Raw genomic sequence first — 16,286 nt, forward strand, 5'->3', positions numbered from 1 at the left:
CTTCTGTTGCCAGAAGTGTCACAAAAGTTTACAGCACTCTCCATTCTAGAATTCTCCATTCACATCTTGTTCAAGGCCTTTGATTGTCCTGTGACTCACAGAGTCTGGGCTTTTGCTTTTGTACAATCTCTGCAAAGACCCTATCTATCTTCTGATTGTCCTATCTGATTCTATTTGGTTTGCTAACACTTCCTATCTGGTACAAACTACTGCCTGGTAACTCAGTGCCTTAAACAGAGCATGTCACCCACAAGTCAGGCAGCTGTTGTTCCCAGCTTCAGGGAGAAAACATCATGCACTGCCCACGGTCCAAGACCATAACGGCTCTTGGCTTCCAGGGCTAGTGTTGGCACCACTGAGATGATAGGGTCACTTCAGCTGGTGCTGGGGAACATGCTGTATATGACATGTCATCACTGGTGTTTGATCATCTCTGTCAGTTCTGCACACTAAGCTAATGTTTTGGGGTCCATATATATGCAAATATCTGCATTGTGTCCCTGTTTATCTAACCCATAGGTAAGTGATATCATCTTGAATTTAAATTAGTGGGTTTTTAAGATAGTCATATTCTCATCTTTATCTGTTCACCTGATTAAGTGTATTGTTTGCTTCAGGGACTGCTTGCCTTAGAGGGAGAGCTGACTCCTATTCTTGTCCAGATGGTAAAAAGTGCTAATATGAATGGTTTGTTGGACAGTGACAGTGATTCTTTAAGCAGCTGTCAGCATCGTGTTAAAGCAAGACTCCATGAAATTCTCCAGAGAGACAGAGAATTTACTGCTGATGACTATGATAAGGTTAGCATATGATTAGTTTCCTATGAAATAAAATAAATAGTTGTAAAAATTTCTGTGTAAAAGTAATGAACAATGATTTTATGTATCTGTTCTGAAAAACTGTGTGCTTGCAAGTAGTTTGAACCGCAAAGGAAGCTGTACTTGTGGCTACAGGTATTTTATTTGCAATTTGAGTAATTAGAATAGCTACAAACTTTGAAATAGTAGATAGGGACCTCATTCATATATTTTTTCACTGTTCCCTTTAAAATATTTTATTTATTCAAGAAATGAGGTTAGATTGATTACAGTTTTTGTAATCTTTACTTTGACTGTGTATTATTGCGAAACGTTTCCCTGCCTACTGCAGTTGTTTCAATATTTAACCTGCTACAAGGTTTTTTTCTTTTTTAGCTAAGAATACTAAGATACAGAAAGCTGATAGAATACTTTTTAACCAGTGAAAGGAAATACCTCATTAACATCCTAAATTAGGGCATAGTAATACAGTTCATGTTGACTTAGTACAGTCCACATGATTGTTCCTGGTTTTACGTTATGTAATGTTTGTTATTGTTAAGAAATTTCTTTCAGTTTCCCCTACTCTGTCTCCTATAACAAGTAAATACAAATCCTCAAATGAGGTTAAGCTTAAACTGCTCTTTCTGAAACTAATGAACAGTAATTTTACTACCCTGCATGTATACTCTATGTGGATACATTTAAACATATAAAGTATCATTCAAACAGTATCATTTAACATTGAGTGGTACTTGAAAATAGTGAGAGAGGATACAGGGTCTCAAGGATTTATTCATGTATGCTGTATAGGTGTTCCATCCTTTGGAATTATAAAGCAAGAACAACTTTATCTGTGAATTTTTTTTACTTGCTTGATTTGAGAAAAATATATGGGATTTATTCCTGTGCTGCCCTACCTATTACATTATGTGTATAAATTGGTCATAATAGGGAGTTGGAAGCTGCTTGCTATTAGGTAGAGAGCAGAAGTTTTCCATATCCAAATTATTCTATGCATTTCAGGAGACTGAAGAAAGTGCAAATATGTATGTGTTAAGTGTTTAAATTACTGTTTAATATCATTCCTTACTTTGGATTCTGCAGACTTTTCTGAAATAAATGAGGCTAAGCTTCACTCATATTGACTGTCTTGTTTTAGTGACACTCAACTTGATGGTGAGAAGTTGTTACTTCTACAATTTCCATAATTTCAGTTCCGAAGATCTTGTATGTTTTTGATACATGCATTTAAAAGGTTTCCTTTTGTGTTTGTATCCTGCAGTCCTATAGAAACAAAGTTATGGGAGCTTGCAAAGTGTATGCAAAGTTTTAAGCATCTATCAATTTTCCTGTCTTGGAACAATAAGAGTTTTATGAATTCTTGTAGTTGCTCACACTTACTGTATAGAATTAGTTGCCCTATGAATTTCTTGTCAGTTTTGAATCTTTGGTAGATCTTACTACCTTTTGGATATATTTTCTTTTTTAATGCCTTCAAGGGAATAGATAATTGAGAAATTATTATGAAAATTAATAGCAACCTGCTGGAATTAATTTTCTGCAGTACTTGGAATGTTTCACATCTTGTCTCACCAGGTCTTTCAAATCTAGTCTGTTTAGGTAATTTTGTGTTTTATCTCAAATTGCAGCTTACTCCATCTGGAAGCATCTCATTGATAAAATCAATGCAGGTTATTAAAAATCCTGTCAAGACATGTGACAAGGTCTATTACTTGATCCAGAGCTTGACTTCTCAGATCAGGCAAAGAATGGAAGATCCAAAGTCTGCAGGTACTGAAACATTTTTGTACCTGTATTGAGTTTTTCCTGTCAACATATGAGAGAATTATAATAACTTTTAAATTCACTTTTAACAGAACTTTAGTCAACAATGGTTTAGGGATTTCACAGTGTTGTGGTTTAACCTGAGCCAGCAGCCAAGAACCATGCAGCCGCTCACACAGCCTCCTCCCCCCGCTTCCCCCCAACCTGGAGGAATGGGGAGGAGAAAGATAAAGTAAAATATGTAGGTTGAAATAAGCACTGTTTAATAATAATGAGCTAAAATGCTAGTGGATAATAAAAAGAACAAAAGCAGTGATGCACAATACCATTGCTCAGCACCCGCGGACCCGCGCAACCCCCGAACCTCCCCCAGATTGACCCTTCCTATACCGGGCATGACATGCCATGGTGGGGAATATCCCCTTGGCTAGTTCAGGTCACCTGTCCCGGCTATGCTCCCTCTCAGTTTTCTTGTGTACCTTCTCAGTAGCAGAGCATAAGACACAGGAAAGAAAATGTCCATGATTTAGGATAAACACAACTTAGCAGAAACCAAAACATCAACAGTATTCTCACTCTGAATCCAAACACTGTACTACACTAGCTACAGAGAAAATTAACTCCATCCCGGCTAAAACCAGCACACACAGTCTGATTTCATAGTCATAATTTTAAAGTAAAAAGCAGGAGGAACATGCAATCATATTGCAGGTAAGGGCTTTGTGGTGTTCAGAAATTCACGCCTTGAATTTTTGCAGAAATTCTTAATTATTTGAAACTCAGCATTCTCCAAAAGTAATAGGAAAAGCAGATGCTACTAAAGTTACATAGGTACACTTTAAGTATCTTTGGCTGAATGTTGTTTGCTCCATGATGTGTAGCAGTGTTGCACTAAGTGGTTCTCAGTATTAATGGTAGTAAACCAGCGAGCTGGAAGAGACCACCGTGCTTTTTTGTTGCTAGCTAAATGCTGGAATGTTTGCTGTCAGTGTTCTCTGCAGTGTACAGGATGCAAGCAGCTTCTATTTGAGGCTCAGCAGTGCAAGTGTCACCTTTACATAGTATCAGTGGTGTTATCTGTTTGGTGTAATCTCTTACTGGGGATGGGGATAATCCATTCTTTTAAGTCTCTTGGCTCTTGCTGTTGACACGTGCAGAGAAAAGATAAATGGGATCTATGGTCTCTTCTGAAATAGAGATGTCGTCCTGTTCTTCTTCCTCCCACCTACAGCTTTTTCCTGCCTTTTTTTTTGTTGTTGCATTATCTTTTTTCTTACTAATATATAAGATCTGTGCTGTAGGGCGCCTTGTTCTTGGCACTGAAACTTTGCTTAAAGGGCCAGTGGTGCATTCCTGTAGCGATGCTTTCTGCTACCTTAATGTAGCTGTGATGCTTTCAGCAGTAAAACCATATGTCCATCTGTTCCTTCTTTTTAAAAGTAGTGCAGTTAACTTATTTGATCCCTTTTATCCCTCTGTAATTCAGTTGTTACTACCATGTGATTAAAATGTCCTTTTGTTACTTGAATGGTCTTGATTACTTAAAAGAGATATGTGTCTGTCCAGATATTCAGCTGTACCATAGTGAAACACTAGAACTGATGCTGCGCAGGTGGTCCAAGCTGGAAAAAGACTTTAAAACAAAAAATGGAAGATATGACATTAGCAAAATTCCTGATATCTATGACTGCATAAAATATGATGTACAGCACAATGGATCCTTAAAATTAGAAAACACAATGGAGTTATACAGGCTTTCAAAGGCTTTAGCTGACATTGTGATCCCTCAGGTAAGCGTTTTCAGTTATTTAATAGAATAAATCGTTAAATAAATGCTTCTTCAATTTTTATGAAAACATCTACTCTCTTTTCTATTGAAGCTCCTGTATTTTGCAGTTACAGAAGCTTTTAGTGTTATATCTTATTTTTCATTAGCCAACTGACTGACAAACTGACTCACGAGTCATTAGGCTGTGTTCAAAGTGAATTTTCCTAGCAATTTAGGAACATACCTCCCTCCTTTACAGCAATGTGTTTAAATAAAGTGGTTCATATTCATCATTCTTCGTAGACTTAAGTGCAGCCTATGTGAATGACTCTGTATTCTGAGATTGGTTTTGCCTTCATTTTTCCTGCTTATAGAAATTTCAATTTTGGGCCCTTTGCAGATGATGCTGTTAATCCTCATCTATGTAATTTAACTTATCTTAAACAATTTGAATTCAAAAAGACCTTCCTGCTTTTTCAGAATGCTAGCAATCCCTGACAAGAATGAAGACCCTAAGTTCCACAGAATTTCAGGCCAGAATTGGACAAGTTAAGCTTCTGTGTTCTGCAGGCTGTTAAACTCAGATTAGCTCTAAAATCTTGTAGGCAGCAGGACATGAAATTGTTTTGTGATAACAGGACACAACAGACTAAAGCCTTCTGCAGGTGTCCCTGCTGTTACAGAGCACTGTAGTAACAGAGCTGTTATCCATATTGTATGCAGCAAATGAGGAAACATCTTCGTCTCCCCATCTCTCAAACTCCTTGACAAGGAGTACAAAAAGAGTAATGATACTTAGCATGCATCGTGTTTTGTGGGCCCGTTATGCTCAAGTTTTGAACAGAGGATTAGATAAGAGTAGGTAAAAATGAGTACCCATGCTGAAGGAAGGAAACCAGAACTTGGTAGCCTATGTAATGCAAAGGGAGAGTGATTATGTTGCTCTCTAGGGTCACAAGAAGGTCCATTCTAATTATGAGAGCACTTTTTATAGCACCTGTAGCACAGAGCATAAAGCTTCTGAAAGAGCAGATTTTTAAATACTGTTGATACTGTGACACATAATATTTCCCAGTTGTATTTAAATACCATTTGCCTTATTATTTGAGGTAAGCAGGAGATCTTCTGTGGTGTAATTTACCCCAAACTAAGGTAGACCTATCCAATAGGTTTCTTTGTTGACTATTAAAAAAATCACAGCTACTTGAAGTCATGTGAGATAAAATGCATTGTGGCAGCAAGACAGAAGATGATGATGGAAGGGATGAGGAATGACTTGCTAGATGTTTTGCTTAGGAAAAAGAGCTTAATCATACCAGAAAGTGAATCTACTTTTCTGGTTTAAGTAGTGATTTAAAAACCGTTTCTTTCTATCAAATAAAACAGCCAAAAGGCATACTGCTGTTTACCTGAAGGTACATCAGTAATCAAATGTAGTAAAAATGTTGAACAAAATGGTTTGCTGCCAGAGCAAACTAATAGATGACTCATTTGCTTTAATATAGAAGCTTGGATTTAGAAGGCATTTTAATCTTTTACTTAATTTTAAAACTGTGTGTTCTTTCACAGGAATATGGTATTTCTAAAGCAGAGAAACTGGAGATTGCCAAAGGCTACTGCACTCCTCTAGTCAGAAAAATCCGTTCTGACCTTCAGAGAACTCAAGATGATGACACTGTAAATAAGCTTCATCCTCTGTAAGCCTGTTACTTTTTTTACATGGTTACAAAAATTTCCATTAGAATTAATGGAGATACTCCATAGCTTTTGTATTTAAAGTGTTCTATTAGCTCATAATAACTAGAAAATATTATTTACTTATTTGTTGACAGCTGTTTTTAAAATAGGGACACACCTGGTTATGGTCTAATAAGACTTTTCTTTCTTTTAAGTTACTCCAGGGGTGTTATGTCCCCTGAACGTCATGTTCGTACACGGCTGTATTTCACCAGTGAGAGTCATGTCCACTCCCTGTTATCCACCCTTCGTTATGGTGCCTTATGTGATGTAAGTTGAACACTTTCTTTGTTAAATCTCTGGTATTTTCAGAGGAACCTAAAGGATTGAATCTTGCTATGATTGTATCAACTGAAAACTTAATTTTCTTAAGTGACTTTGAAATTTATCACATTATTGCAAACATTTTTATTTCTTATTATAGATGCAGAGACACGTTTCAGATTGCATATTGGTGGAAATCAGCATGTCTGTTTAATGTTATGCTGAGTTCCATTGGCTGTATATGTTACAGTCTCAAGGAGATTTGTAAAGGGCAGATAATCCTTTTTTTTGTCTTATATTGTCACCAGGAACTCTTTCAACTCTTCTTCCTTCAAGTTATCATTCAGGGTTCTCAAAAATTTACTTTTGCACGGGCTAATTATTTTTGACCATTGGCATATTGTCAAGACCTCCCTACCTGACTTCAAGAATGCTCATGTAGTAGCACAGAGTTTCTCCTGTACAGTGAATTGTCTTACTTTCCTATACTGTTGTAGAATACTTTGAAGGTGGTCCATTATTCTCCATCTGATTGTCTTTGACATCATGGACTGAAAAAGACAAGGTCTCCAGATTCAGAAATGACCTGAGTTCTTGGAGAGGATAAATGCAGCACCAGAAAGCCTAGCTAGTGGCTTTTAAGATAGAGCTTGACTGATATAGTAGCTTTTGAAATTGTTGAATTGACGTACTTGCTTCTCTAGTGGATAATTAAATTCAGTGATTGCAACAGCATTTTTAATCCTGGACTTCTGTGACATGCTGCAACAGGTACACTCTAAGTTTTAGTCTGATAAACTTTTAATTTTCCTTTAAGGTGGATTACTAAATGGTCTCTTTCCTAGAGCATGAAAAAAAGTGACAATTCATTGAAATAGTTTGGGATGTGATGGTTGTATTTCCTCTATATACTAGAAAGCTTCATTTACTCTGATTCTTAGTATGGTATCTAGAAACATTTTCCCCAATATATTAGTTGAAATGAATTTATCGCAAAATTAGCAGTTCTCAGCAGGAGAGAATAAAACAGTGCCTCTAAGACATACCATCATTGGTGAAAAAGCGTGAAAGGCACACTGAAATAAAATATGAAGAGTTCTTACCAATGCTTTTCTTTCGTTGGATGAGTAATTTAAATCAGTTGGTTTTTTGGTTGTATCTCTGCATCTCTGTATCTCTGCTAAGCTTTGTACTTCTGCTGTGAATGTAAAATCTGTGTAAATGGAGAAAAAGCAAAATTATTAGTCTTTTTCAAGAAAATAGCTGGGTTTTATTTGCTGATTTTTTTTTTTTTCTCCCTTCATAAGGAATCGAAAGATGAACAATGGAAACGAGCTATGGATTATTTAAATGTGGTAAATGAACTCAATTACATGACACAGATTGTTATCATGCTTTATGAGGATCCAAACAAGGTATTTAAAAAGGATAAGTATCTTCAGAAACAAGAAGTGCTGAGCTATGAATTTAAAGTCTAAACCTATTCAATCATTTTCCTTCAGGAGCTTTCTTCGGAAGAACGTTTTCATGTAGAGCTGCACTTTAGTCCAGGAGCCAAAGGCTGTGAGGAAGACAAAAATTTACCGGCTGGATATGGATACAGACCTGCCTCCAGAGAGGTAATAGTGATGCTGTTCTTTAAAGCAAGTGTTAGTTTTTCTTGATGTGGTCATACCTAAAATAAACACTGAAAAATTGTGAGGTAAAAACCACAAGTGTAATTTTTATTTTGCTACAAAAATGTCCAGTAAAATATAGGCAGTCCCAATATTTTCCATTTTGAATGGTCAGTGTGGTAAAGGACAGAGATATTTTAGGATTTCTAGGGCTTTGCTAGAATTTTTGCTAAAAATAAAAAAATACTCATTGTAAGAAAAGTGGTATTAATATTAGTGTCACATGAATGATATTTTGGCAACTGAAAGAAACATTTAAGAAAGTAATTTGGCATGTTTATGAATAGAGATTGTTGAGGAAGGATTGATATTTTCAAAGAAAGGAATGAAAGCAAAGCTTAGCTGGAATTCTAGTGACTAGTGAGCATCCAGGATTTTATTACTATGCCAACAGAAAATTGGAGTAAGATACATTAGCTGAACAGAGGGATTAATTAGGGCCATACTGTCATAGGCTGTGGCTGGTTGGAAGCAAACACATGTAGATTATTGAACTCTAGAGCCATTTGTTCAATAATATGTGATTTAAGCCTTGTATTCTTAAAATCAGCTTGCTTAAATAAATCTTTCCAGACAAGATTTATTTAAGAGCCAATTCTGTCTACATGTAGCAAGGTGTGCTGACAAACTGAAAATGAATTGTGTTGTTTGTAGAATGAAGGCTCGAAGAAAACCTCTCATAGAAATGATAGCGATGAGGAGGCACACGCTCCTAAAAGAGATGAAACAGATCGATCAGTAGTGATGTTCAAGCCAATGGTATCAGACCCAATTCACATACACAGAAAGTCACCCCTTCCAAGATCCAGGAAGATTGGTTCTGTTGAAGTAAGTGTTTATGTTCCAGATAATGTCTTTCAGAGAAATTAACTTTTGCTTACTACTAACAAGAGAAAAACAAATGTAATTCTGCTTTTGATTACACAGAACCAGTATGATAGACCTCACAGAAGGTTCATTCTTACTGTATGGCAGTAGTTTGTCTGAAGGAATATTTTTTTTCAAAAATGAATTATTATTCTCCAAAAAGACTTTTATTTTAAAGCCATTTAAGAGAAGCTGTTATTTGAAAATGAAGACTTACTCAGTCTAAACCCGCACCAACAAACTAACATATACTGCTTTTGTATTCATCCTTACAAGACAGCTGCTTTTAGGAATTAAACAGACTTTCAGGGTGATCTTGCTGAGAAGGGAGCAGAGGGGTTGGGGGCAGTAGGGGAGGTACAAGAGGTGAAATGTCTTCTAATGTATTTGCTTTCACGTGGGGTGAAAGTGACTCCACTTGTCAAGCTTTTGAAGGTAAGCCAATAAGCCGGAAGCTTTTTGTTTGTTTGTTTTAAGTGGCTGGGGTTTGTGTTTCATGAATTCTTTAGTTAACATCTTGAACAGTCTAGTTGCTGTCTCAAAGGCCATGACATCTAGGTGTGCTTCAAAGATATGGCTTTAATGTCACAGAGGTGGGGGAATGCACGGCTGTATCACTGATACCATTTGAACGGTTGAGTGGCAAAGCTTCAGATGGTGCATAGTGGCACTTCTGTGATATTAATGCTAGAAGCAGACTAACAGCTTCTTATTGCCTCATTTTCAGTTGCTTAAAACCATCAGAAATGAAGATTCACACCAAAAGCTTTTTCTTTCATGTTTGTGTTGGGAATGGGCTGTTTGTATGCAATAAAAGTATTATAGATTTGCAAGTCACTTGGTTATTGGCAGTGTGGAGAGAAAAAGATGCATGGTTCCCTTCTATAAAGAGATCTGTATAACGTCACATGACTTCCATAAATTAACAGACATAATAAATGTTAATGTCTTACATTTTCTATTTCCAAGTTTTTTCATAAGCAAATGCTCACAACGTCGATATTTTGAATTTTTAAAATCTGTTTTCACTGTGATCATGCAAACTCCCCTCTTAGTTATGAGTTCACATATGCACAGCTTGATAGTCTGTTACCTCAAACTTTTGACCATTTTCATAAATTATGTGGAAGTTACTTTCACAAAATATCAATAGCACAAATTGCCAAATTTTGTCTGTGCAGATAATATATGTTCAGATGGAAGGTGTTTCAGCATTCAGTGCTTGTTTGTTTGCTGAAAGAAGATAGCTGATTTAGAGAAAACATACAGTATGAAACATTTTTTCTTAAAAGCAAGATTGTAAATTTCATCTGGCCTACTGAAATCTGCAAAACCAGTATTTGGAATATTTAAACCAAATGGTATTTTAAAGTGTTTAAAAAAAAAAGTCACTGCAACTTAAACTGCAACTGCCTTGAACTTTTTTCTTTTTTTTTTCTTTATTTTTTTCTTTTTTCCTTTTTTTTCCCTCCTATAAGGCAAATCTCTCTTCACCTATGTCCGTTAATTTGAAAGGACACTGTCAGGTGTGAGATTATATGGAAGTTTTAATCTGGCTTATCGTAAGCAATATTTACAGAAAGATCACAACTGTGTTTGAGTCATTAAAAGAAAATAAAACAGAGTGCTAGCAGTAAATCAAGAAAATAAGGCTCATTGGCATTGGAAATAAAGTTCTGTATTGCAAAAATATGTTAATGGCTAATGATACTTAATGATGTAGGGCATGGGGGACCTATTAGCCTGACACTGTCCTCCTGTGAAGTCTTTGTACACTGTCCAGCATCAGATAATTTTTAGGACTTTTTTAAGGTTGGAAAACAGTCAGGTTGGTGCCACTACCAGTGAGTCAGTTGCAAAGTTTCAAAGGCAGCTTTAAAAATTAGAATCTTTCAGATAAGGTTATAGACTAGAAATAGAAACTACTAAGTAATAAATAGGAAAGTTTAATGTACTTAAGAGGGGAAAAACTATTAAACAGTATGTCAAGGCTGACATATTTTCTGGAAAATTCTTAAAATTCACAATCAGTTATTAAATGCTTTTGTATCTAATAAGCAGTCTACCAGAAATTTGATTGAAGTGTTGTCTTGAAAGATGTAATTGGATGAAGACATAAAAGTGGAAATGAAAAATTCAAAATGTTGTATTATTACACTTCTCTATTCACTGTTTAATAGTTTTAAAAGTAGTATATAAAAGGGTGCAAGCAGGTTGGGTTTTTTTCTTTTCTGTTCATTTGGCTCTGTTGAATCTAACTTTGCATGCTTTGCTGTTTTTTGCCCCCTTTCTCACTTCCAGGAAGAGAGCCCCCTGAGTGTGTCTAGCCCAGAGTGTATTGGTACCTGGCTGCATTACACCAGTGGTGTGGGTACTGGGCGTCGAAGACGCAGATCAGGGGAACAAATCACTTCTTCCCCTGTCTCCCCTAAATCACTGGCTTTCACATCCAGTATTTTTGGCTCATGGCAACAGGTTTTTAAACTTTACTTCATTAAACATTTTATGCATTCCAAGCAACAACTGTCTTTAAGGACATCTAATCCCTTGTTATGGATTATGTTTGAAGCAAAATCTTCCACTTCTTTAAATTACTTGCTGAGAATGTTTGGGGGAAAAAGAGCAAGTGCATGTTTTTCCACTGAATGTGTTACACATTTTCATTAGAATTTGGTTTCTTTATAGGAATTGCAAATGTTACGCAGTAAAAAGGCTTAGTCTTCTGCCTAATGAAAGAGATTTCTGCTTTGGTTTAGTTGTCCTTTAAGACTTTAAAACCAGCATTGCTTAATTTGGTGGTAGGTAAATTGAAAAAAAAAAAAATCATTGCAACCAATACCACTTAAAATAATTTATTTGGTACTTAATATTGCTATTCAAAACTTGTTTTGCATATATCATATTTTCAGTGGCCTGGTATTAACTATTGCAGGGAAAAAAAACTCTAGCACTAATAATTCTTGCCTTCTGTATCCAGAGGTATCAAACTCCCAACACAGTACATCATCCATTGACTTGTACAATATTTTGAAGTTTTTTCTATATACTGGCGGGTGAGGGGAAGGCAGGAAAAAAAAAGAAAATTTTTTCAAAGTATCGTTGAAGATACAAAGATTGTTCAGTACCTCAAGATATTGTTTACATGTATGCCAGTGGATGGTGTTCTGTTAACCACATCCTTTTTCCTTGAAAATTTTCATAATTATTATGGAAAATTCTTAAACTATTTACATTGGAAAAGTTTATATCAGTAAAGGCTGTGAGCATCTGAAGATTACACTGATTGAGCCCGTGCATGGATCAGTGATTGTATGGTGTCCTCAATAGCTTGTCTGTCTTTCCTTCCCTCTCCTCCTCTTTTCAATACAGGCGCAGTTTAGGAGAGTGCATTTGGTAAAATGAAATAAAATGTCTCAAATGTTTGTTCTCATACCTGTCTTGGTCTGTGTCCTTTCTCATTCTGAATGCTTGCTTTGCACCACTTCATTGCAAGGAACTTATATGTGAAATGGACTCCCTTCAGAAGGGGATATTGCATGATCTTTCATGTTTCCTTTACATATTTTTACTAACACTTATCATACAGCTTATTAACACCTGTCTGTCTGAAACAGGCTGCTGTATCAAGTTAAATGGATGTTTCATGCTGCTGTTCTACTTCCCCTTATTTTTCTGTTTTTTATGTCCAGGTCCTATCAGAAAGCAGTAGTAACTTACGAACACCAAGAACTATTCTGGAGCAAAAGCAGAGTGGTCTAGGTATGTGCCTACAATTGAAATTTCATTTGATGTTATCAGCTTTTCATCTGCCCTTTATTCTGTACAGTGGTATATTCTTCAAATAGCTTTTTTGTTAACAGGACCCAATAGTACTTGTTATCAGTAGTATATTCTGAGTGTCTGCCTATGAACCTCACAATTTTTCTGCAGCAAAAGTTTTTAAATAAATTATAAACAAAGAGGGCAAATTGTTTGAGACTGTTCATACTACTGATTCTGTACTGCTTGCAATAGGTACACAGGATTATTTTTAACATAGATTTTTAAGATAACGTAGTTTATGATTGAGTTTTTGGATTTTGCAAGAACATTTTGGATTGAAATGTCCTGCACTGGAAACAGTTAAAACACTTTTCTTGGAAATTTGCATTTCCTACTGTGGACGACTGATGGAAGTGAAGACGTTTTACCAAGGGGAGGGGAATGGGGAACAAAGCTCAAGTTTCTTGATAATGTCAGGGGTTTTGCACATATACCCTTTCCTAAAATCAATTTCTTCTTTTCAGCACTAGAATGAATCATGCTATAATTCAATGAGTTGTTTCAAATTCTTTTAATTCAAGTGGTGCTTTTCTGTTGGGTTTTTTTTGAAACAGGACTACCTATGACTCATATGCAAAAAAAAGAAATCATGCACTACTGTAAATCAATATTGCTTTTTTTCTGTGTATCTTTTCATGGGGAAAAATGAAGTGCAGAAAATGCATAAGCTATATGCATAAACTTTAGAAGTAGCTTTTCCTTTCTTTGTAAAGATCTGTATTTTTTGAATGTCTAATCTTTCTGTGGTACTTTTCTTCCTGTTATATTTTTCCCTCAGTAAAATGCATACATCAGGTGCTCTTGTTTATCAAAGTCCTGGTTTTTATTATGTGCTTGCTAAAGTTAAATGACTTTTCTATTATGTGACACAATATGGCTTGTGGAAGTTGGTGTATTTCTGTGTGTAGGTTAAGGTATTACATTTATTGTGAAAGGCTTTTGCCACAGACCAGGCACCAATTTATTTTGGCTGTGATTGGTCACATGTGCTAGTAATGCTTCCCCTCACTGGATGTTTAAAAGTAATGAAAGGAAATATTGCTGGTTTTCAAAAAAAAAATCCACTGCTACTTATCTAAAATGTAAAAGATAAGTTCTGAGTGAAAAATCACTTCTCCTTTCAACTAGTAGTAACACGTAAAGGAAAAAAATCGTGACATTTTTTTCCATTTTGTTCATTGTTGTATGTAAGTTTCATTTATGGTTGATGATTACAAAAGTTAATTTTATCTTTTTGTCTGTGGCTTTCAGTGATTTGTTTAAACTCCCATCCTAGTGGCAAGAATGTATGAGTTGTAACAAAAGTACTGTCACTTGCATGGAGCTGTGCAAAAGTCTTCTCAGGAAAGGAAGTCAAGCTAATCTTGATGGAACTGTTAGGAATTTTCAGTTTGTCACATTGTCAGTAATGGTAGCTGAAATATGAATAGAGTATTTCCAATTTGGTTAACAGTTTGTTGGGGTTAAAATGGAAATATTTCCATACTCAGTCTGTGGAAATGCATGAGTACTTCATTGCAGGCTGTCATCTTAAAGGTTGATTTGGATAAAGCAATGAGCAGTATTTTTCCAGTTTATATTTGTTTCAGAAATGCAGGTTTTAAAACACACAACTTTCACATCATCATCATCTTCATTTTGTTTTGTTGTTTTGTTTATGTTTACATTGATGCTAACTGGTAACTTTTTTTTACCAAAAGTGAACACAGGACAAGAACTCACTTTGTTAAAGTCAATCCTCTCTTTGCACATATAGCAGAGGGTGCTGTTTCATGAGTAGAAGCACAATAAATTATGATAGTTTCAGCCTACAAGTACCACTCTGACATTACAAGCATATTGTGAACCTGTCCAAGGCACTGCCAAAAGCTGCCTTTTGTGTGGTAAGAGCCATGTGCTTGCATGCTGCATGCATCCCCAATGTGAATGGACGAACACCTGGTTGTTGTATGTATTTTCTCTAACTCCCATCAGGGTCTCACTGTGCGGGCCTGTTTAGCACCTCAGTGCTCGGGGGTTCTTCAAGTGCACCTAACCTACAGGATTATGCTCGTACTCATCGTAAAAAGCTGACTTCTTCTGGCTTCATAGATGGTATGTGCACACTCTCGCACATGCACGCACAAACCCATGTGCCACATTGAACTTCTAAAGATTTTAATGGAATCCTAGAATCCTTTGCCTTAGTATTAATTGTATGAGTTTCTGTTGCTTCTTTATTGCCCGTAGCTTGCTTACGTTTAACTTCATAGCATAGTTAATTCTTGTTTGTCTTGAATTGAACACTAGCTCACAGACCTGTAATGTCTGCCAGGAGATTTCAGCAAGTGTGTTTTTTAAGTAAACTAAAATTTTTGGGTTTAAATTCTTTGATCATTTTAAACTTTGGCTTTTAGCATTACTAATTGATCTTAAAATTAAATAAATTACTTGGAGCATATACAAGGAATAAAAGAAATTGTAAACTAATAAGTTAAATACTGATGGTGAAAATTTTAGGATTCCTGACTTTTTTTTCTTTTTTTTTTTTTTTTGTGGGGTTTGGATTACATAGGAACATGAGATTTTCGGGTTTGGATAATCTGGGGTAGAGAAGAAACTCTCTCACTAGATTTCAGAATGTAAAGATGCCGAAGCACACCTTTATAATCCTGAGGTGAAACAGTATTCATGCTGTTTCCTGCCACCCAGTTCACTATTCAGTGTTCGACTCTAACCTGATATAACTTTGTATGCCAGAATCACCAGCTCATTCTGCTTGTTTTCATACACTTCACTACACATCTTGTAGTTACCAACAATCCAAATTTTCTTCTTTTTAACCTCTCTTTAGATTTTAGCCCGTTTCCTTGGTCCCTTCTGCATGCCATTCAGTTCTAATACCTTCTCATCTTTTTCTTTTTTTCTTTCTTCTTCCTTTCCTATTTTAAAATCTCCCTCTTTTGGTAGCTGTTACAAATTTCAGGTACCTGTTTTTCTCTTTCTCAGACACCACACGCGGTTCTGCTGTTAAAAGGTTTTCTATCTCATTTGCTCGACACCCAACCAATGGTACGTTTTGCTTTTATTTTAAAAACGAAAACAAAAACAAAAGGTTCCTTGCTTCATCCCTTTTATTTTTTATTTCAAATACGGAGTGTACAGTATCATCCAGCCGTCTGTCGTTCCTAACTTCAAGCACAATTCCAAATATATTTGTAATCATTAGATATCCTAAATCCCTTCTTTACCATTCATTAGTATAAATACAACATCAAAATCATTCCTTAGAAAAATCTTTCAAAAAAACCAAAATGAAGTGATATTGTTATTCATGATCTCTATAATAAATTATTCTCCCCAAGTTCTTATGTGATCAGACTGTATGGTGCAAGATAAACCCAGAATGAAATCTGATCTAATTTTACAGAAACGTCTTGATAGCCGCTGCTTCTTCTTTGTCTTTCTCCTGCTGAGCTGCTTCCCTGAGCCTCGCAATTCTAAAATAAATCACTGAATTGACAACTGAACTTGGAATATCTTCTTGAAGTGAGGCTAAATTAAAAAACTAATGCAGAAGCCTTGGTT

General features: G+C 35.8%; 1 protein-coding gene across 1 annotated transcript in view; it reads left to right on the top strand.

Annotated features, from left to right (window-relative positions):
- LOC103810475 (inositol hexakisphosphate and diphosphoinositol-pentakisphosphate kinase 2) overlaps positions 1–16,286 on the top strand; it is a gene marked incomplete at both ends in the record, with an annotated part of 24,127 nt that overhangs the window by 4,345 nt on the left and 3,496 nt on the right. The window contains 11 exons of the mRNA XM_009083371.1: positions 618–800; positions 2,450–2,591; positions 4,152–4,375; positions 5,923–6,050; positions 6,246–6,360; positions 7,662–7,769; positions 7,857–7,973; positions 8,685–8,858; positions 11,199–11,372; positions 12,587–12,656; positions 14,694–14,813. Of these exons, the coding sequence (XP_009081619.1) occupies positions 618–800; positions 2,450–2,591; positions 4,152–4,375; positions 5,923–6,050; positions 6,246–6,360; positions 7,662–7,769; positions 7,857–7,973; positions 8,685–8,858; positions 11,199–11,372; positions 12,587–12,656; positions 14,694–14,813 (1,555 nt within the window). The remainder of the gene's footprint in view (positions 1–617; positions 801–2,449; positions 2,592–4,151; positions 4,376–5,922; positions 6,051–6,245; positions 6,361–7,661; positions 7,770–7,856; positions 7,974–8,684; positions 8,859–11,198; positions 11,373–12,586; positions 12,657–14,693; positions 14,814–16,286) is intronic.

Source organism: Acanthisitta chloris, unplaced genomic scaffold, assembly GCF_000695815.1.
Source record: "Acanthisitta chloris isolate BGI_N310 unplaced genomic scaffold, ASM69581v1 scaffold3451, whole genome shotgun sequence".
Lineage (NCBI taxonomy): Eukaryota > Metazoa > Chordata > Aves > Passeriformes > Acanthisittidae > Acanthisitta > Acanthisitta chloris.